At 34.2% G+C, this 24,268-nt stretch overlaps 1 protein-coding gene across 1 annotated transcript in view; it reads right to left on the bottom strand.

The window, feature by feature from the left end:
* Nucleotides 1-9,563: 9,563 nt before the first annotated feature.
* The window catches only part of LOC144251797 (ankyrin repeat domain-containing protein 26-like), a 42,974-nt gene continuing 28,269 nt past the window's right edge, over nt 9,564-24,268 (bottom strand). The window contains exons 10-15 of the mRNA XM_077794520.1: nt 23,716-23,749; nt 23,016-23,157; nt 17,926-18,127; nt 16,251-16,434; nt 13,324-14,244; nt 9,564-10,217 (exon numbers count right to left, since the gene is read on the bottom strand). Of these exons, the coding sequence (XP_077650646.1) occupies nt 10,116-10,217; nt 13,324-14,244; nt 16,251-16,434; nt 17,926-18,127; nt 23,016-23,157; nt 23,716-23,749 (1,585 nt within the window). The 3' untranslated portion in view covers nt 9,564-10,115. The remainder of the gene's footprint in view (nt 10,218-13,323; nt 14,245-16,250; nt 16,435-17,925; nt 18,128-23,015; nt 23,158-23,715; nt 23,750-24,268) is intronic.

Here is a 24,268-nt window from a genome sequence, read left to right as displayed (position 1 = left end):
TTCCCAAATACCCTGTGAAACTGGAATATGATGAGTTGAAAAAAAACCTCAACTAGACTCTAACACAGCCTTGCTCAAACATCTATTTTTCTCAAAGAAAACAATCCTAGAAGCATGTTTACACGTTTAATTGTGAGAAATAGTGTGTATTTTGTGAATGCATGATTCCATTTGATTTGGAGATATTTGTTCATGTAGAAGAGAACAATAAACCCAAGAAAGTAAATATCCTTATATGAAACAGTTTAAATCTGACAGGATGTACTCTCACAGTGGTTGGATCACAACTTTTGCACTTGACTTTTGAGTGCTTGTAGTTAAACGTTTGTTTTTCTTCATTAATAAGTCAGAGGTTTGATGCATTTTTCCAAATAGCATGGAATTTTCCAGAATTGTATCATAAATGTATAGAATATGTCTTCCAGCCCAGAATACACTAGTAAAATGGTATTAGGTGTTAGAAACAGAACTTTTCTCTGAACTCCTCACTCTATGACCTCAGTTCATGGAGAATATCCCCATAGGAAAACAAAAACCTGTAGGAATTTCCTTAGTGACATATTTGCCACTGGGCAAAGACACTTTGGTAAATATTCCAGTGCACATATACTGTTAGGAAGTCCTAGAAACTGCAGTAGTGATTATTCACAGTGTGTGTAGAGTTAGGCTTTGCAGTTTCATTTGCATCTTTTATGATAGCATGCTCCTGTGTGTGTAATTTACTTGATTCATTAACCATCATCCATAAAGCCATTCCCCTACCCCAGTGTAACTGAAGAGTGGGCCTCCCTGATAAGGGAGGACCTTGGCTTGAAGGCCAGACTTGCCTCAGAAGGATCTGGTTTTGCCCAACACTTTTGGCTGCAATGGGCAGTGCAAATATCCCAAGTGATTTTGGAAAGCATTGGGCCAACTAGATGGTGCTTCATACAGCACTATGTCAAACAGAACATGTATTGTTTGCTCTAGAATCCAGGGTGCTCCTTGAGAGACTACTTACTGCATAGGCTCAGGAGGAGCTCGGGAAACTAGTGCCCTGTGGAAGGAATACTCCTTGGCTTGCTTAAAGTCTTCTGCAAAGTCAAGAAATCACAGTTGTGTTTGGACACATTTCTGGAGTCAATGCAGCTGATCCCCTCTCCCTCACTTTCCTATAAGAGCTACATTGAGTTACTAATTTTCAACTTCCAGTATACCCAGACATGATTACAAACTGTTTTTATTGATCAGTTGACATTGTGTTTAAAGTCTCAAAGCAGAGCAAGAAGGGTTGAGGGACAGGGAAGAGGAACAGGAAATGGAGAATTTAGAATTGCTGGAACCAAACTGACCAGTGTGCCAGGTGCTGGTGGTGCACACCTGTAATCTCAGCAGCTTGGGAAGCTGAGGATCACAATTTCAAAGCCAGCCTTGGCAATTTAGCAAATCAGTAAGCCACTTAGGGAGATCCTGTCTTAAAGTAAAACATAAAAATGTTCTGGGAATGTGCCCCAGTGGCTAAGTGACCATGTGTTCAAACCCCAGTACCAAAAAAAAAAAAAAAAAGAAAGAAAAAAAGAAAGTAAAAGAAAAAAAGAAAGAATAAGAAACAATTTTGACCAATGCTATGGACATATATATGTAAATAAAGTACAATGAATGAATTTCACCTTTATCTATAAATCAGTAGTTTAAGACGCTTCAAATAAATTGAAGGAAGGCTTGTAGATTAGAAGTATGGGAAAGGGGGTACTAGGAGAGCTGGGAAACGAGTAGTACTAGGGACTGAAGTGGAGGCAATTACGTTCTATGTATGTATGATTATGTAAAAGGAAAATTCTGATATTATGTGTAAGATATTAATGAAAACATTCAGAAAACTCTTCCAGACCTGTGGTTATTTATTGCTTTTTACTATTACTGTAGTTTCACTTGCCTTTTTTCCCCCTTAATTAAGATTGACAAGGGACTGGGGTTGTGGCTCAGTGGTAGAGTGCTTGCCTAGCACATGTGAGGCTCTGGGTTTCATCCTCAGCACCATATATAAATAAAACAGATAAAATAAAGGTATTGTGTCTGTCTCCAACTAAGAAAAAAAATTAAAGGTTGTTAAGCTGTGTGCAGTGGTGCATGCATGAAATCCTAGAGATTACCCAGGCTGAGGCAGGAGAAGTCCAAAATTTAAGTATCCTGGGCAACTTATTGAGAATCTATCTCAATATAAAGAAACTAAAAATAAGGCCTGGGACTGTTCTCAAGGGCAGGGTGCCCTGGGTTCCATCCTGGGTTCCCTCATTACTGCAGAAGAAAAAAAGAAGATTGAGAGCCACAAATTCAATGATTATTTGAATGTTTTATCAATTTATTCCTGATATTACATTTCCAAAGTCATTCATTTCTTTCATTTTAGTAATATTTTTGATACTTTTAAGATGAGAATGTTTTGTCACTCTTGCTCACCTCTTAACATAAATACTAAGATGTCTTATTTTAAATCTGTCAGGTTTGTGTACGATACCTGCTCTGTCTTCTGACTTACCCTGTAGTGCTCCTTAAACTGACATACCTGTGACTAACTATTTCTGTTTGGATATCCATACAGGGAAACCTTCACTAATAATCTCAGCTAGATATTTCATGACTTCTCCAATCTTTCTGGAAATTCAAATTCTCTGAGCCTTCCAAGCAGAGAGCTGTGACCTTCTGTCACAAATGCATAACCTACTATTCCTGGTGTCTGTCTGCAGTACTCAGGTGCTCAATCAGTTGCCACATTCTCTCCTGTTCTCAGGGTCCCCTATTTCAGCTCTCTGTGTCACAGGAGAAAGAAAGCAATCACCTGAAACACCAGAATGTTGGATTGATGTTCCCTTTTCTGACTCCCAAGGAGAACATTGAGAATTTGTTATTTTCTCCTGATCATACCAGATTGTGTCCACTTAAGAATAGGCTGTTCTGGGTACTTGTTCCTCCCCACTTTCAATAAGGCTGTTCTTACTTTTGCACTCTGTACTGATGTTGTCTTAGCTGTACTAACATTATTTGGATGGGATGGAGGGCTGTCCATACCTCTAGGTGTGGTTGTGAAAGAGAAGTCATTTTGCAGAGCTGCTAATTTACATGGAGTCTATGCCCTTTTTTCATTGTTCAGTGTATAAATGTAAAATGTGGTGAATGTAGTTTTGTCTAGATTTGCTAAAGTGAAAATCAATGGTAACTTTGGGTAGTAGAACATTAGAGGAGTACTTATGAACAAATGTTTAGCAAGTTCAAGAATGAACGAAGAGCCTGAGATATAGCTGAATGGTAGTGAATGCCCTGGAATTGACTCAAGGATTTAAAAGGACAATGAAGCCAGGGAGTACAGACCCTCCTTCTCAATGAATTAAAACTAAATGGCATAATTGTGGGTGATCTAATTTTTATCTTGTTTAACTGTATCTTTGAATTCTGATATAATAATCATGCAATATATTTACCACACTTCAAAGAGTCTTAAATTATATTACATATATGGGGTACCAAAAAATACTAGACTAAGGTTTTAAGTAATAAATTCATAAAATTATAAACTAAACAAAACCCCCTTGAATGTATCTCACCAATTTCTTATTAAATCTATTAATTTACTAGTTTTTGTGAATAAAGAGCATATTAAAAACAATTTGAGGGCAATATTTCTTGAATGATAAAAATACTTTAATTTGAGGATATTTTAAGCTAATCAAACATACGAAGTATGCAATCATATTGAGATACTACATTTAATAACAGTAACCAAGGGAGAGAGATTCAGAAAATAATCTTATTTTATAAACTGAATTTTTGTGAATTGTATATGTTTTGCACAGCCACACCATCATCTATAAAAAGGAACGTGACATGCGTGCAGAGTGCCACTGAAGGGAAGATCCCCTGCATTAGCAGTCCCTTGGGTTTAACACAAGATCTGAAAATTAGTGCCTGTACACCCAAACAAGTTCATTGCCTTTTTTTGTAAATGGAGGTTTTTTTTTTCTTTTTGTTTTGCAGTGGTTGTAGTGAACCCAGAGCCTGATGCCTTCTAGGAAAGTGCTCTACTACTGTACTATGCCTCTATCCCTGAAAATAAAGTTGTGTTGTATTACATTCACATACCTTCACTTAACATTTATAGCACAATCAGTCTACACCCACAGAGGAACTTCTGGTCCACACAGCCTAAACTATTTTCTATCTGGCGCTCTGCAGAAAACTTTTGTCAACTCCTTGTTTAGTATATCAAAGTCCCTTTAAGTCCCTTGTTTAGTATGTCAAAGAACCAATTTAATATGCTTTACTAAATACACTGAAGTATTAGTGGGGCATGGATCCCCATGGGCAATCCCTTAGTGACATTCAGATTAATTTGATGGACCTCTATATGAGCACTCATGCACTGGGAACAAAAACCAAAAATATAACAACCAATAGTAACAAGGTACAGCGCCAGTAGCAGGCAGCTTCCTTTGGCAATTTAGCAATTGTTACAGATATTTGAAATAAATTTGCTTAAGATGTGTTATCTATCTAGAGTGCTTTAATTATACTTCACACTATTATTATTTTCTACAGTTCTAAAATTTTAAACATGGTTGCATACTACATTGTTTTATGGATGTGAAAATAGAATGTTTTTCTTATTGAGTAGTAATAAGATTATCTCCAATTTGATATGATAAATACTATAATAAATGCACTTAGAACACACGTATATATATGTGAAATAGATTTGTATAAATGTTCCTAACACATATATTACATATCCTTTATGCATGTTATCTATATGAAACATATATTCAGCTGTGTATGTTATATATAATATAAAATAAATGTGCTTAACACAACAATTCCAAGGGCAATATTCACAACTACAACAAATAGTGCTCACATCTTTCTCCCCGAATGTGAATCAGAGCTTCTCGGGAAAAAAAAAAAAAAAAAGACTGATTCTGGGTCCAAAGTAGAGAAAATACAAGGTGATCTGGGGAAATGTTGTTGTGCCAGAGAGTCGGAAAGTACTCAAAGATGAGTGAGAACATAACAAATAAACATAGAATCACCTTGAAATGGCCACCATTACCCAAATTTGGGGTGTGCAAAATACCAAAACAATAAGCTGACTTTTCTCTCCCATTTGTGTTTTGTTGTATTTGTCTATGTTGACTAAATGAAAGAATAAGAACATCATCATTGGGTAAATCACTATGGTAATAATTTGATTCAAACAAGAACCATCAATGAAATGCTAAATCTAGAGGGTGATATTTTGAGACCAGCCAGATTTCTACAGAGTTTCAAAGTATCTCTGCATAAGATGTTTATGAATCACAAAGGGAAAATAGAAACTATAGCATGGACCAAACTGGCAGATACTCCTTAACCAAATAGTCAAAGTCAATATTGGCCAGGCATGAAACCAAGTAATTGCCTCCATAGTTTCTTGTGACTGTGTAACTGAGGCCACCAGCTGTTTGCTCATTTGACTAGGAGCTTCCTTTAAGTCCTAGAGGATGCTTGCTCTTCCTGGAGGCTGTAAAGAGTTCTCAGCCATGTGGGCTTCCTCAACATGGCTGCTTGCTTATCAAATCAGGGGTCTGGCAGTGAAGACTGAATATGCTACATTGGGAAGAACTCAACATCACTAGTGGACATTTCTGCCTTGATGGCTGAACCTGAATCCAAATATCAGGAAACATCATCTGATCCCAGACTGAGGAAAAATCCATGAGACTACTGACCTATACCATTCAACATTATATATGTCATGAACAGCACAGAAAGTCTCAGTGCCTGTGTCAGATTAAAGGATACTAAAGAAAGAAGACCTCTGGACACAATGAATCACAAATTGTGAAAATCCCTAATCTTGGATTTACTATGGTTGTTAAGGGCATTGCTGAGATAAGTGGCAAATCTAAATGAAGTTTATATATTAGATATTCTTAGTTAAATTTTAATTTCCTGGTTTAGGTGATTATATTGCGGTTTTATAATACCTTGTTTTTAGGAGACCCTCATATTTAGAAATAAAACAGTATCATGTGTAACTCACAAACATTTCAGAGAAACTAGACTATGTTATATACCTACATTTATATTTATTTACAAAAAGAGAATAATGGGGGGCTGGGACTCTAGCTCAATGAAATAGTCTAGCATGTGTGAGGCACTGTGCATTCTATCCATCTACAATGACAAAAAAATTAGAAAAAAAGAGAATAGTGGAGAAGGGATAAAGCAATAATAATAAACTGTTAATATTTGGGAAGAAGTATCTAGAGATTCTTTGCATTATAATGTGTATAAGTCTGAAATTATTAAACCAGGGCATTTATAAAAAGAAAAATGAGTATAAAATGATATTAACACATAGTACATGAATAAGATAAGCCCTGGATCCATATGGGTAAATAAATGAATAAATTCAAAGTTGCATGAGGAGCACAAACATTTATATAGTCTCAAGTTATATATCCATAAAACATGAAATAATTATGAGGTGAAAAGACAACATCACACAAGAGAAAAATCTCAAGATCCCCCTTTTTAGTGATCCCAGGTTAATATCATCAGTAATGGGAAAATTAAACTTATAGGATACATGATGGGTTTAGAAGAGAATCACAAAATTATTTGATACTCTTCACAGAAAGTGTGATCTAAGTGTAATCATAAAAAAACACATAAAAAAATCCACTTGAGATAAATTCTAAAAGAGATGTCCTTAAAAGATTCCATCCATGTCATGAAAGTTAAGGAAAGACTGAGAAATGTTTGAGACTTCAGGAATCTAAGGAATACAATACTAAGTGCATTCTCCAGATCCCAATGAAATCCCTTTGGCTAGAAAGGACAAGTCACAAAACTTCAAAAGAATCTGAGGATTAAGTGATTGATAGAATGTATTAGTATTGACTTTTTCTTGTGAAAGTTGTATGGAAGTTATGGAGCATGTTCTGACTTAAAAGAAATATTTTAGTAATCACGAATGATGGCAAGTCTCAGAAATTTACGCTCAAATGGTTTAGAGAAACAAAGTTCTTTTAAATAGAACCTGGAACATTAATTTTAAAATTATTTCCAAAAAATTAAAGTTGAAGAACCAAACAAAAAGGGAAATATTTTAAGGCTTTAGACATTCTTTCTCATCAGGAAAAAAAACATGTCAATGCTTAAAATAAAAAATTAGAAAAAGTATATAAGGTTGACTGCACTAAAATAATTATAATACATTAAAACATTGCTATAGCTGCGTGGTTAGGATCCGGGCAGGAGAGGCGGCTGCTCGCAGAGCGAGAGCTAGGCCTCCCGGAGGAGCCGATGACGGAGTGGCTGATGGCTGCGGGACTAGACAAGAGGAAGTGAGGGGTAAGGAAAGAATAATACAAGTGGAAGAAGTGTTTTACAGTAAAGGGGGTTGAGAGAGAAGAGGGGAGGGGAGGGGAGGGGAGGGGGGATAGTAGAGAATAGGATAGAGAGCAGAATTCATCAGACACTAGAATGGCAATATGTAAATCAATGGAAATGTAATTGATGTAACTGATGTGATTCAGCAATCTGTATACGGGGTAAAAATGGGAGTTCATAACCCTTTTGAATCAAACTGTGAAATATATCAAATTAGATGTAATGTTTTGAACTACCAACAATAAAAAAAAAAATTGCTATAGCCACAGTCTTGATGTGGCAAAATAATGTCTGTCTAAACTCTTAGGTACATATTTAGAAATAAAAATTGGGAAATAAAAGTAATCCATCAATAATGTGAATTTAATTCCATAAAGTTATTAACAACACTTGGTTGTTAGGGTAGTGTTTAATCAGTTGTCATTTGGGCAGTTTTAGTACATAAAACTCAAATTGATGTGCACTTGCACTTCAAATTTAGTTGTAGGTACTAAGAAAGTTTTAATTTTTTTAACTTAATATGTGCTCACTTTATTCAACTTTGTGAAATTGTATATTACACACACACACACACTCTCACACATACACACACACAAACACACACATACATACAGACATTATCATCACCAAAAAGAAAGTCTAATTCCATTGTAGTGGGAAAATATAACATAACATTTTAGGACCCCTAAGCTTAGTAAATAATGCCAGCAATTAATAAATGGGATGACATCCAATGAAAAAGCTTCTCCACAGCAAAAGGAGTAACTAGGTATGTGAATACAGAGCCTATAAAACAGGAGAAAATCTTTGCTAGCTACTCTTCCGATGGAGGATTAATACATAAAGTATATGAAAACCTCAAACAGTTTACACACAAAAAAATCAAATGACCCAATTAGTAAGTGGGCAAATAAACAGAGGACAACAAATTTATGAAAAATGTCCCACACATCACTAGCAATAAGGGAAACGGAAATTAAAACTATACTGATTTCATTTCAAACCAGTCAGAATGACAAATATCAAGGATACATATATAATAATATAACACGAGGATGTGGAGAAAAAAGAATGTTTGTACTGTTGTTGGGATGGTAAATTAGTATAACCACTACTCAGTATGGAGGTTTCTCAACATACTAGGCATGGAACTGTCACACGACCCAGCAATACCATCTTCCAGTGTTTATCCTGAAGAATTAATGTCATCTTTGTACAGTGACACATGCATGTCCATCTTTTTAACAGCACAATCCACAATTGCCAAATTATGGAAATAGCCTAGGTGTTCATCAAAGGTGAAAGAGTGAAGAAAATGTGCTGAATATACACAATGGAATTTTATTCAGCCAGAAAGAAAAATGAAATCATGTCATTTGCAGCAAAATGGATTATGTTAAGCAAAATAAACTCAGAAGGTCAAATGTTGTATGCTTTCTCTCACATGCAGAAGCTAGAGAGGAAAAAGGTAAAGAAATGTTGGAATAAAATCATGAAAATAAAAGGGAGACCAGTAAAGGAAAAAGATCTAGGGGCAGGAGGTAGGGATGGGCGGGGAGTGTTAGTGACATTGGCCAAATTATATTATAGTTTGGGTAGTTTGAGAGTACATAAAAGTCCAATGGGTACATACTACAACTAAATTCAAATTTAGTTGTAGGAGCCAAGAAAGATTCAATTTTTAAATTTAATATATGCTAATTTTATTCAACCTATTGAATTTGTGTATTCCATATATACATGGAAATACCCATTATCACCAACAACAATTAACTCTAAATCCACTTGAGTGGAAAAAATAACAATTCATTTTTCTATATAGCCCCTGGATTAAAGAGGAATTTGGAATAATGACAACATATTTTGCTACAAAGAAATATTTTACAGTGAATATAGTAAAGTTGTACTGAGAGAAAACATAGTCTTCTATTTATTTTTGAAAGTCTAAAAATGAATAATATAAGTTTACTAATCAATGATTGACCAGGCTGAGTACATTAAATATAAAGTTAAAAAAGCAGAAATAATTTAAAAAGCATGACTAAGAAATATGTAAAACTAAATGTGTAGAAACGTAAATAAAAGCAAACTTGAAATGTTAAACTAGAAATACAGAAGCATTATAAAAACATAAAATAAAAATATAAGGTCAGAATTTAAAAAAGTAATACCCAAGGTAGAAAATATTCCTAAATGATAATAAAATAACTTGATATTTTTACTGGAATGTTTGCAGAAGTTCTATTAAGTCTAGGTACAAATTCTATAGCAAATGGAACAAAGTGCATTATTATTATATTCTGTCTCTCTAAGATTTCACAGTTTACTAAAACATTACTTTGAAATATAATTTGCCCATTGTTGAACACTGAGTTAATTATCAATGTGCCTGAGTAACAGAGCTTTGGGTTTCCCCATTCTTCATTCCTCAGTTCAACATTCATATGATCAGGTAGCATCAGAATGATAAGATTATTATGAGAATGTTCACTCTTTACATGTTCAATCCCCAGTACTGAAAAACAAAAACAAATAAATAAGTTCAATCAAGAGAATAATAATAAAATCATAATAAAAATCAAGTATAATGGAAATCCAAAGAATGCTAGGCACTGAAATTAGTATCCTAAAACGCTTTTTATTGTTTAAAATTTTTAGATTTTAGATTTTAAATGTCCATTTTCATACATATTTGACTTGTGACTTATCTAGTTTCTTCTTAATTCCCGTGTCTCCTCTTCTAAATTAAGGTGACAATCAGATGAAACTTCAAGTGAAGCCCGTTCTTGTTGAAGTGGTCTCACTGCCACCTGGTAAGATATTTCTGTTAATGATTTTATAAATCACCTTATGATTTCTAGATATTAACCACACTTAACTCTTACATAGTTCTCTGAAAAATATCACCACATACATCAATCTATCTTCTGTGGATGTGCTCTTATTTCTGGATTCTGTTGAGGACACAGAAGGTGTTGTCTTCAAGTATGATCACTTTTATGTTCTTTAGACAACAGATTCAGCCCTCTAACTGTTCCTACCCTGATGCAATGCTTGACAACCTACTGAATTCTCAAACATACATGAGTATGTGGATTGGATTTGGACTGGTGAATTCTACAGAGAACATTACCCCCTTTTTTCTTAGAGGCTCAAATTGACAGAGTTCCTCACACATTCACTCCTCTGCTCAAGTCTTTCCAAAATATTCCCAACTAAGAATAAAAAGGAGACCCTGGGTGACCTGGCCTCCACCTACTTCCTTGACCACAGCTCCTAAAACTTGCTCCACTCCTCACTCCATTCCTGGTGTACGTGAGTCCTGCCACACTTTGCTAGTCTCAAAATGGGGATTCAATGCCCAATTAGTGAACCACAGAGAGCTATAATTATCTTTGCATTGGACGAAGTTGTATCCTTTACGACACTAACAGTTAAGTCTGAACAAGTTGTCTGCAAATATGCACGATTAATGACAGAAACGATGGGTAGCTTAAATCAACTATGATTTTCCAGCCATTAATCCCATTATGATTTCACAAAAAGTAGATGCTTTGAAAGAGGTGAGTGGTCATAAAAAATTGAGATGGTTATTTTCAATTCTACTACTACTGCCATGAATAAAAGAACTAAGCAGAATAGATAAAATGCTAGTGAAGGAGAATTATTACAAAATATATCATCTACACTTTGGCTCAGCTGTCAAAATAGCCCACTTAACTCAATCTACATATGAGCATTTCTTTTTGTCAACTTCATCATGGTCTTAAAACAAGGGAACATCAAGGTATTACAAATATTATTCAAGGGTGGGACATAGTTCACTGGGAGAGAATGTGCTAAGCCTGTGCAAGAACTTGGGTTCAATTCCCAGCAGTGTAAGAGAGAGTGATAAAGTAAACATGGTAAGTCCTTAACACATGAAGGCTATGTGGGAATTCTTGGTACTGTAGCAATCTTTCTGTAAGTCTAAAATTGAAAGATTATCAAAATATATTTTCATGTTTGGTTTGCTTAATTACATTCCAATAGAGATCCATACATTATATTTGGTTGGTGTGGACCTTCTGGGTCTTCTAATCTACAACAGTTCATATTTCTTTTCTTAGTGCTGCTTATTTCTGTGTGAAAGTGGATCATTTGTTTGGTTTGGTTTGGATTTTTTCCTTGCATGACATGTTCCTGCAAACTATTTCATAGCTTGATTTAATATTGTTTTTCCTGAATGCATTTTATTTTTTATTTGTTTTAATTAGTTACACATGACAATACAATGATCTTGACATATCATATATTTGAATCAGATGGGGAATAATTTCTCATTTTTCTGAATGTACAGGTTGCAGAATCACATCGGTCATGCAGTCATGTATATACATACAGCAATTATAATGTCTATTTTATTCTGTTGTCCTTCCTTTCCTCCCTTCCCCTCTCCTCCCCTCCCATCAGTTCTCTCTACCCAATCTAACGTGACACAATTTTTTTCCCTCACTTCGTCATACATGTATTCTGTATAACGATGAGGGTCTCCTTACATTTTCCATGCAATTCCCCTTCTCCCTTCCTTTCCCTCCCACCTCTCTTCCCTATCTAGAGGTAATCTTTTCATGCTCTTCCTCCCTACCCCATTTTGAGTCACCCCTCTTATATCAGGGAAAACATTTGTTTTTTAGGGATTGGCTAACTTCACTTAGCATAGTCTGCTCTAATGCTATTCATTTCCCTGCAAATGCCATGATATTGTTATTTTTTAGTGCTGAGTAATATTCCATTGTGTATATATGCCAATATTTTTTATCCATTCATCCATTGAAGGGCATATCTAGGTTGGTTCCATAGTCTAGCTATTGTACATTATGCTTCTATAAACATTGATGTGGCTGTGTCCCTGTAGTATGCTGTTTTTCAAACTAATTTTTTTTTCTCAGCAAGAGAAATAATATGTGAGGTGAATAGGGAGCCTACATCCTGGGAACAAATTTTTACCCTCACACATCAAATAGAGCTCTAATCTCTAGGGTATAACAAAAAAATCAAATAACCCAATCAACAAATGGGCCAAGGACCTGAACAGAAACTTCTTAGAAGAGGATGTACAATCAATCAACAAATACAGGAAAAAATGCTCACAATCTCTAGCAATCAGAGAAATGCAAATTAAAACTACTCTAAGATACCATCTCACTTCAGTAAGAATGGCAGCCATTATGAAGCCAAACAACAAGTGCTGGCGAGGATGGTGGGGGGGGGCAGGGAAGGTACACTCATACATTGCTGGTGGGACTGCAAATTAGTGTTGGAGGGCAGTATGGAGATTCCTTGGAAAGCTTGGAATGGAACCACCATTTGACCCAGCTATTCCTCTTCTCAGACTATACCCCAAAGACCTAAAAGCTTAATTAAATTTGAATTCAAGTGAATAACTACATTTTTAATATCAGTATAGGTATATTAAATATTTGTAAATTAACATCTTCAAGCTTCATAGGAAACACAATGCCTTTTTTACTCAATGTACAGCATTGAGTAAAAATATCTCAGATTCAACATTTTCAATTTTTTTGGTAAATTTTGAATGCAGTACTATGTGCCTCTGAATTTTTAGTTTTAATCACCACATAATTGTACATATTTATAAGGTACAGTGTGATGTTTCAAAGCATGTATACAATGAATAATGACCAGAGCAGGGAAATAAGCAGACATCACTTCAAGCATGGATTATTTCTTTGTGTTGGGAATTAGGTCAAATGTGAATTTTGCAGAAGTGAGGTTTTTTGGAGTTGATAGAGCAAATACATTTATAGTGTATGGATTTTTCCACACAATTAGATTCAACATTTAGTCATAAGCAAATATTACTTTGAATTCTCCATTAAAGGTAATTCATATGTTTTTATGCTTGATACTTACTGTTCTTTCTGTCTTCTCATTTTCATATTGATTCAGTTTTTCTTCAATACGATCACATTTATTGATTAATTTGTGGTTTTTAGTTTCAGCTAGACGTTTTTCTCCAATATCACGACATTGCTGTTGGATACTTATTACTGTGTCTTTGTTGACAGATTCGTTGTGAGGTTTGTGCAATTGCTGTTGAAGCAATGTATTTTCAGTCTGTGGTGGTGATCTCTCCCCTATGGAATCCTGCTTCCCATCACATTTATTCACTTTAGTTTGTTCATTGTGATATGTGTATTTAATTTTCTTTATCTGACACTGTGCTTGCCGTAGGTCTCTACTTTGTAGAGTTTCTAAATTCAAAATCATTTCTTTAACAGCATGTCTTGTCTGACGGACATTATTTTTTAGGATACAGAATCTTTTTTCATTCTTAATAAATCGTTCAGCAACAAGGTCACTATGAGCTTTGAGGAGAGAGATAGCAAACTTCATTTTGGCCTGTGAACGCAAGTATTCCTCTCTGGCTGACTGGAAAGCAAATTCTTGGTATTCTCTGGATGTCTGGCCTTCATAATGATGGATGGGTGCAGCAGCCAACGTGGCACGGTACGACTTCAATTCTGTTTCCAGCCTTTCCCTGTTTTCTTTTTCATACTGCAGTTGAAATTTTAGGGTTGTTGTCTCATCTTTCATCTTATTAAATTGTTCATTATCCTGGAATGGATTCGCTCCAGCTGTTTCCTCTTTCTGCTTGATTGTCTTTTGAAGGTCATCATACTTACCTTTTAAAATTTCAAAAGCCTCAAGGTATTTCTTTTCCTTTTCTTGGTTCTCATGTTTTATTCTTTCTATTTCTAGTATTTTCCTAGCAATCATTTCCGCCTGACATTTATACAACAGATCTTTTTCCATTTTATTGCTAGTAGAAACCTAAGCAAAACCAAGGAAATAGTTAGCTAGCACTCAATTCCAAAAATTATATATATATATATAATTTTCTCCAGTTGGATATCCATTCATTGCAACACTTAATATATATGGAGAAAAATTAGAGCTAAACTTCAGACCTTATAAAAGCATATATTCCCAGAAGTTCAAAAAGTTAATTGAAGAAAGGGAATCTATAAGAGTACAAAAGAAATGATGAGTTATAAGAATCTCAGAATTAAAGAACACTTTTCCTGAAGTACAACAGACCCAAGACATAGAATCAGTGATTAATGGCTGTGACCATGTTTAAAAAAAGGTTTACATTCTAATATATAGAACCAAGCCATAGTAAGAGCCTTAGCTGTACATATACTTGACTGATAAAAATTTTCCAAAATTTTTTGGTTCTCCATTTCTGAAAATGTTCTATACACATTCTACTTCTCAAAAATAGAAACACAAATTGACAAGAATATGTGAAAAATCTTCAGCATCTCTAGAAATTAAGGAAATGCAAATCAAAATTACACTAAGATTTCATCTCACTCCAGTTAGAATACCAATGATCAGGAACATGAATAATGACAAATATTGGTGAGGATGTGGGAGAAAGGCACTCTCTTTACATTGAGGCTGGGACTACAAACTAGTACAACCAGTCTCAAAAGCAATGTGGAGATTACTCAAAAAACTATGAATGGAATCACCATGTGATGCAGCTATTCCAACTCCTCCTTGAATATCCAAAATATCTAAAATCAGCATACCACGGCAATACCCTTCAAGGTTTATTGCAGAACAGTTCACAGTAGCGAAGCTATGGAACCAGGCCAGATGTCCATTAATGGATGAGCAGATTAAAAAAATGTGGTAAATATACACCACAGAGTTTTTACTCAGCCATAAAATAGAATGTTAGAAGGGCATTTGCCAGTAAATGGATAGAAATGGGGAAAATCATGCTAAGTGAAATAAACCCCACTGAAAATCAAAGGTGGAATGTTTTCTTTCATAGGTGGAAGCTAGAGCATAATATGGGAAAGAAGCCAGTGGGAGAGGAGATCAAAGAGCAGAAAGATACAGGAAAGATGAGTGAAGTAGATGTAGGAGAATGAGAGGTAGGAAGGAAGAAAAGGGGAAGATAAATGGAATGAATTTAACAAAATCATGTTATATATTCATATATAAAGATACCAAAGGCAATTTCACTTTAATGCATATAGAAAAGAAAGGATGCTTAATAGAGAAGAGAGGAGGATAAAAGGAAGGAGAAAGTGAGGAAAAGAGGGGGAATGGGGCTTGAAATCAAATTCCTTGCACATATGATTTTGATAAAATGAACCCAATTACTATGTATAATTATGGTACTCTGATAAAAATATTTTAAAAAGAAGGAGGCTATTAAAGCACATGAAACTTTATCCCACATGGATAGCTCAAATTTTAATCTCATAAATAACAGATAAATTTCTCAGAGCAAAAACATCTCCTAAAAGCAGAGTGAGACAGCATCATGAAATACAATATTTTACAAAACATTTAATAAGTTTCCTGATAGTTTCAAAGTAATTTAGCCTGTGTTATAACATAAAATGCCCAAATTAACAATTATGTTAGTGAGTTAGCTCCACTCAGCTTCCATTAGTACATTCAGAAATCATGTGGAACATCTATTAGATGTCAACATTGCAATAAAAAATTTTAGCCATAAAAGCCAAAAGATGCCTTTTGTTTTAAACCTAAATAATGTAGTCATGCACAGCATAACAATGCTTTGTTAGACAACAGACTGGTATGCAACAGTGGACTCATAAGTTTATATTGCAGGGTAGACATCTTCTGTTTGTGCAAGTTCAAGCTTATGATTGCATGATGATGAAATTACTGAAGGAGACCTTTCTCAGATCTTATCCCAATCATGAAGTGAAACATGACCACATATATTAAATTATACAAATAGTATAATTAATGTTGAAATAAAGTAAGAAATTTGACACTTATTTTACCTGCTTTAACTTATTTCTTTCAGTATTCAGTTCCATATCTCTTGTTTTCAGAGCCATTTCAAGTTGTCTTTTTATTTCCATTTCTTTATTATAATCCTCTTCTTTTTCTCTTAACTGGTGCTTAATTTCTTCCAAAAGATTATCAGCATTTTTTCTCTTCTTCTCTTCTTCTTGTAGTTCACATCTGCAGTTAAATAAGTTATCTTAAAATTCATTTTGTTAGAAAGAAAAAAGTTCACTTTATGAACTGCTCTTCATATGTTAATTTATTATCCTGATACAAATTCTGTGTTCTCAAATACATTTCCCTTCTTGTTTTCACACTTTATTTCCTACTTCAACAACTCTCAAAGGGGATATATCTATATCTAGAAATAAAAGAGATTTAGATATATAAAGGTAATAAAGAACATTCTGTTATTGGGCAAGATTCTGTTACTAATAACTGGTAAAAATTATGCAAAAGAAATTTTGAGATGATTCTGTAAATTCACAAGTTGAAACTTAACTTTAAGAATTCCTCCTGAATTCTAAATATGATTTAAAGTTGTTTTAAAAAATTATTGTTTAAAAACCAGTTTATAAGTTTACTGGAAATAAGGTTTATCTTCATGAAACATTAAACATATCCCTTGAAATGATTCACAATGTAATATAGTACCTTCATAGGTTTTCACACAACACATAACAGCACATTACTATATTATACTCCTAATCTAAGGAGTATAATTCCTTGTATTACACTTTTTATTATTTCTTTTTGGGTAACACTTTCAAGTGATCTTGTTGATTATTATGTACTTTATAAACAATGTAGAAATTAGTCTTGGAACAAGACAGAACCTTATATTTAATCCAATAATAAAGAGTATAAGTCCTTTTACCAGAGAAATTTGAACTTATTTTATTTATATATGAGATAAATCGAACAAAATAGTAATCACTTTTTAATTCATATTTTATTTCATGGGTCTTAAGAATAAGACAGCATCTGGGGATATAGCTCAGCAAGAGCAGACCTATACACTTGAACAAAATCCTGGGTTCCATCACAGGCACAAGAAGAAAAAAAAATGTGTAATTTTTCAAAACATGTTTCTTCATTGAGGAAAATGCCCATTTCATCCTCTCTTGGAATTGTAAATTTACATAATTTTTCTAGAGTACAATTTAGAAATACTGATTAAATACCTTTTAAAAATGTCTCTACTTTAAATAAATAATTGTATTTTGAAGGATGTAGTCAAAATAAACACATAGAAAACAATTTCTATAAATGAAGTTTCTTGAAGCAATGATTGCCATACAAATTTTTAAATGAATAAAATACAGTCGAAAATTTTTATTTGTTAATGAATATTGAGATTCCTGTAAAGTGGGCTTTTATGTAGCCAGTAGAATTGTGATTGGGAAGAATATGCATTCAATTGGTGGAACTAATCATTCCTACCAACTTGTTTTTATTTCCAAGATTTTCACACTCCAGAAGAATTAGAAGTTTTCTCCCTTATGAAATGCCAAAAGGTAAGTCAGGAAATACAAAATGTCCTGTGCTTGAATAATTTTATCAAAATGGATTTTTCTCTAATGTGTAACTAAGAAGAACTAATAAGATTATTTTTTTCCAGCAAAAAATGGATCATTCAAACATTTCTTTAAAGTTAGGATATCATACCTCAAATTAGAGAGTTCCTGTTTCCACTCTGCTTTTTCATGTTTTAGCATGGCATTTACTTTTTTTGCATCTAATAGCTGTATTTTCAGTTCACAAGCCTTTTCTATAAATAGTAAACACTGTGAACAGTGACATTTTCTATGTTCCATTGTTCTTTGAGATGAAATAACTGCATCCTCGATTTTGGATAGGCTCAAAGAATCTATATAATGGAAAAAAACATGAAGCAATGATCGCAATGCAAATTTTTAAATGAATAAAAAACAGTAGAAAATTTATTTTTTAAAAACAAACAACAATAAATTTTAAAACAAACACGATAAAAGTCAAATATGTGAATATTTTTCATATATGAAGGACTGTACATTTTCCCAGGCACTCATGCACTGAAGAAATGCACGCAGAGTGCCTACAACTTTTGGCACATTATAATATATTCTGTAGAAAAACCTACCAGATGAGATCCATGTTCTTCTTTAGCTTAAAGTGTAGAGGAGAAGAAAGACAAATAAATGGATAATGTAGGGAAACAGAGTTCTGTAATCACATTATGGAATCAGAGCTACAGAAAGTTTTCCCTGAGGAAAATATGACTCCCCAGAGAAATGAAAATTATCAGGAAGCAGCTGGGCAGAGGGTGAAGAAGAGCATTCCAGTCAACATACAGCATGTACTGAGGCTCTACGACAATCTGCTTTTGGCCAAGAGGAAGTAACAGGTACTGCTTCCTGATCCCACCAGAACCTACCCAAACCAAAACAGGCCAAAGATATTAAACTGCATTTCCCAAGACCGTGGACACTTCAGACAATGAGGAAAATGATCCCCAGTAGACAGGAAACAAATGATGTAAGCTTTGTAAGTGTGCCATCTCCCTGTTGTGAGAGCTTCAAGGTGGTGATTCAAGAAGAACAAGCAGAAGGAGAGTCTACCAGCCTCTCTGAGCTGAGGTGATGGAGCTGAGATTCTGGTAAAACCAAGACACAGAGACATCACAAGATAGAGCAGGAGAGGAGAACGTACTACAGAGAAAGAACCCTGGACATCTGCAGAGGACCCCCTTTGAATTTTTAGCAGACTAATGGACCACAAAGGAATGCCAAGAAGCAACCTGAGACCCAAAGAAAAAGCATTGCTTAAGGTTAGAGGAACTGTCTCCTGTTCACAGAGTGCCAAGAAGGGTGTCTCTGCCCATCAGTCAATCTGGAGAAATAGATATTTCACAGGAAAAGGGGAGAGTCATCAGCAACTCCCAGTAGTGGAGAATTCGCAACCAGCTGATCATCTGAACAATCATAAAAACAAGACTGGGAAGGATATCAAGCTCATTATTAGTAACCTGACTCACTTCCAAAATAAAATTCAGAAGGAGAAGAGGAGGATGAAAGAGGTACTAATAGCCTTAAAAAAGAAACACAAACTACAGTTGAAGGGAGGAACACTGATAGAAATCAAAGAGCATGATGATAGGGTAGTCCAACTACATTAACCATTGAACAATACAGGATTAAACTCTGGGAGTTGTCTTATACACAGATTTGTTTATTTGTTTTAGGAAATTAGAAACAATTTGAAAGATCTCAGAGAAGTCAGGAGATGTCATAGTATATAACTGCACTACTCGAATAATTATGTAGTCACCTCCTATGGTTACTGAGTTGTTATGAACAGCTGCATAAAAGGCCCCTTGATGCTAATTATCTCCATGGGAGTAGTTGGTCTCCAGTATATTGGCTATGACAGTAAAAAATGATCTCTCACAGTTTTTATACATTTTCCCTCATAGTCAACACCTTTAACATAAAACATATATTAATTGTTTCTATTAGGAAGACAGCTTTGGTCAACAGCAGGCTATTAGTACCTCTGATTTTTGCAGATTCAAATGTACACACAGATTTTCTTTGATTGCACAGGTCGGTCACACTCCTGACACCAACACTGTTCAAGGGCTAAATGTACATAACAAAAAGCTCTAAAAATTCAAATTAAAAGGCAGGTTGATAGTATGAACAAACTAGTCTGATTCAACTCTATGCTTTCTACAAGAAATGTGCTTTCTACAACTATGTGCTTCCCATTTCCTACATGAAATACTTTTTTAATGTAGACACACATTGGTTAAAAATATAAAGATAAACCACACTGACACTTGATAAAAGAAGGCTTCATGGGAATGGCTACATAAAGGCCTGATGAGATTTCATGTTACAAAACACTACCAGCAATAAACATGGTAATTGCACAGTGATAAAAGATTCAATTGATGAAAAAGTTGATATATCTATATGATCACAATTGTTTTTGTGTACCACATAGATACAAAATTCCTGAGGCACAAAACTGATAGAGCTCCAAACAGTAATAAGCGAATTTACAGTTATCATTTGAGGGGCCAAACTCCTCACTCGATAAGTGGTAGAAAAAGTAGGCAGAAAGTCAGCGAGAATGTAGAAAAGCTTAACACCACCATTCTCTACCAAAATGGAACAGATGCTAAGATAAGACAATAAATTGTAATTTAAGATGTCATAATAATTTAACCATGCATAATATGTTCCCTGATTTTGAAGCCATGATCAGAAATCAACAACAAAATATTTCTGGCAAATGACAAAGTTATTCTTTTTCTGGCTGACTAATATTCCATTGAGTGTGTGTCTATTTACTTCATATGTATAGGTATATGCATACATATATCCCATTTTTTTATTCATTCATCTGTTGATGAGCATCTAGGTTGGTTTCTTAATAGCTATTCCCTAGAAAGTATTTTGCATGATTCTAAAAGAGATAAGAGATATATGAGATATGAGATATCTTAATCATTCTGCTCTTATTATTACACAGTGTATCCCATCAATATACCCCCCCTACTATGTCAGCTTAAAATCAAATGGTTTATAAAAGAAATTAAAATGCTATGACACAAATGACAAAATCTGTTATTTGCACAAATACATAAGTTAGAGTTCATCAAAATTTAAAAATGAAGCTCTTAAAAATAACTGTTAAGAGGAGAAAATATCAAGACAAAAAGTGGTGAAAATTTCTTGCAAAAAAATAGCTGATAAGGAATGGTATCCTGAGGAGAGAGTGGAATGAATCTGACATAACTTTCCTATCTAAATACAGGAATACACCAGAGGAAATCTCAACATTGTGTACATCCACAAGATTGGAAGCCTGATTAGAATAAAATATATTTCATGCTTGTATGAATATATCAAAATGGATCCTCCTGGAATGAATAATTTAAGAGAACAAACAAATTAACAGAGAATTAAAAGGATAAGTGACCAAAATGTCATCCAAATTAATAATAAGCACATGGAACATCCTCAACATTACTGGTCATTAGTGTAAGACATATTGAAACCGTACTGATGTGTGCATGTGTGCAGAGCACCCTCTTAGAAAGGTTATAATTATTAAAAATTGACCATACGACTTGATATTGAAGATAGGAAAGAATGGGACCTTTCATACCATGGGCATTGAAAAAGATGGAAATATTTTGGAAAGCTGTTTGAGACTTTCTTAATTAGGGAATATATAGCAGCATGAGGAGCATTTTGTGATTAATGGGTTTCTTAACTGTGTTTTAAAATTCGTTCTTTCTCAATATACATGACACTAGAATGTATTTTTTGAAATTAACATACATAGAGTATAATTCATTTTATTTAGGATCCTATTCTTGTGGTGGTACATGCTGCAGAGTTACCCTGGTCATGTATTCAAATACGAGTCTAGGAAAGTTATGTCTGATAATTCTATTGTCCTTCCTCCCCACCCTTTTCCTCCCTCATTTCCCTTTATCTAGTGATGGATTTCTATTCTTTCCCTCCCCACCCTCCTTGTTTTGGGTTAGCATATATCAGAAAGAACTTTTGGCCTTTCATTTGGGGGATGGGCTTATTTCAATTAGCATAAAATTCTCCAGATCTATCCATTTACTAGCATGTGCCATTATTTTCATTTTTCTTTACAGTGAGTAATACTCCATTCTGTATATATTTTGTACATATACCACATTTTATTTATCCATTCATCTGTTGAAGGACAATTAGGTTGTTTCCATAGCTTGCCTATTGTACAAATTGAGCTGCTACAAACATAGAGTTTGCTATGTCACTATAGTAGGCTGATTTTAAGGAGTGGGATAACTGGGACAAATGGTGGTTCCATTCTAAGTTTTCTGAGGAATCTCCATGATGATTTCCAGAGTGGTTATACAAATTTGCAGTCCCACCAGCAAGTATGAGGGTACCCTTTTCCCTACATCCTCAACCAATATTTATTGTTGCTTGTATTCTTGATTGTTGCCATTCTAATTGGAGTGAGATGAAGTCTCTAGTACAGTTTTAATTTGCATTTTCTCTAATTGCTAGAAATGTTGAACATCTTGATTATGGCATTTAAATGTGTTTAACTCGTATGTTAAAACTTGTCAAATTGCATACTTTACATATGTGCAGTTTATCATATTTTTAATAATATCTCACATTGAAACTTTTAAAACAAAAAGCTGTACTGTAAGGACAAACATCTAAGACAGTGGTTGGAACACAGCAATGCAGGATAAGCTAGAGAACAGAAATCATTTTCACCTTATAGCAAAAATATGTGAGAGCTAGGTTTTAAGGGTAGGGTTAACATGATCATATCTGAATTTTTAAAAATGTATAATTATGGTTGCAGGCTAGGGCATGGTTTTAGGAGGTGGGGTAGCAGGAAAAACAGGTTTAAGGTTACTGCAGACTTCAGATAGAGACAATGGTAACCTGACCTGATTAAGATCAAGGCACAAGAGAGCAACACAGCCAACAAAAGGAGCCAGGGTGCCATTCACAAAGAAAAGTGCAGTGGGAATTATCCTAGCTCTTTGGCTCAGAGTGAAACCCAGTTTTCCATCTATTTTAATATAACATACATTTCTGATAGGAACAGCTATGAAACATCACCTCTCCCTGGTGCACTGCTAAGCAATGTTATTGTATTATTATTATAACATAATAATATTTCTTATTTATGCATCTATTATTATAATATACATAAAAGGCCTAATTTTTATGCAAAGACCCTACCTTTACATGATGTTTTATGTTGTTCAATCAACTGTAAAATTTCCTTATCATTAGGGTAAGCCAACTCACAATTCTCTGAGGCTGTTTGACATGACTTACTTAAGTTATCAAGGTTTTCCATGAGATTGGCCGGTGTTTTGACCTGTAAAAAAATAATATGATTTCTAAATGTCCCTCAAATATTTATACCATGTACTAAATTCATAGAGGGAACATCTCTCTGTTATTTTATATGAAAAATACAGGTATTTGTTAAATAAGAGCTAGTTTCTGTCAAAAGGATGTCTTTATCAATGGTGACTGTTTCTTAATCACTTTCCCAAAGTAGAAGTCTTTACCTAAAAAGATTCTCTATTATTTCAGGTTACATGTTTTTTGTTTTTTTTTCCTGGGGGCAGGTTGGAGAAACTGCGGATCGAATTAGGGGGCATCTGACCACTGAGCCACATCCAACCCTATTCTGTACATTATTTAGAGACAGGGTCTCACTGAGTTGCTTAGCACCTCGCTTTTGCTGAGGCTGGCTTTGAACTCAATCCTCCTGCTTCTGCCTCCCCAGCCACTGGGATTACAGGGATGCACTACCATTCCTAGTTCATGTTACATTTTACAATACAATATAAATTTTAAAATTATATCACTTAGCCTTTCACAGTGTGTTTTTGAATAAAATACTACCTTTTATTATTTTTAACAATACCTTTCTCTTTGAGTTAGATGCTTTCTGTCTGGCCCTAATAAAAGAAAAGACACACAAATAAAATCCTTTCAGGTAAATATTAATATGTTAATAAGAATGTATAATATATTTTTATGTAAAATCTTTACATTTGTTATTATTTCTCCTATTCATAAATTTTACAGGCTATTTAAAGTACAATCATTTTCTGCAATCATAAACAGAAAGAGGAACATTAAGGGACAAAGAATAATACTACATAAAGAACATTAGAAAAATAAAATTTAGATCACACTATTTGACAGCCAAAGGAAAAGTATCATGTTACTTGAATTCTTTAATAGAAATAAATACATAAGATTCTGCTATTATAATCAAAATAAAAGACAAATTTTTACCAAGGACTCAAACCTCATAGTAAAATATGGCTTAAATCCTTATATAAGGGAAAGTTTTTTTGTATAATGATATGAGTTAATTTTTCAAAACCTACAATGCAATTACTGTGCATTTTTCTAACACTCTACATGGGTTCAACTTGTTTTCATCTTCATAATTCCATAAGGCAGATACC

The sequence above is a fragment of the Urocitellus parryii genome, unplaced genomic scaffold, assembly GCF_045843805.1.
Source record: "Urocitellus parryii isolate mUroPar1 unplaced genomic scaffold, mUroPar1.hap1 Scaffold_2214, whole genome shotgun sequence".
In the NCBI taxonomy this organism is placed as follows: Eukaryota; Metazoa; Chordata; class Mammalia; order Rodentia; family Sciuridae; genus Urocitellus; species Urocitellus parryii.
This window is presented reverse-complemented; position numbering and strand designations above follow the sequence as displayed.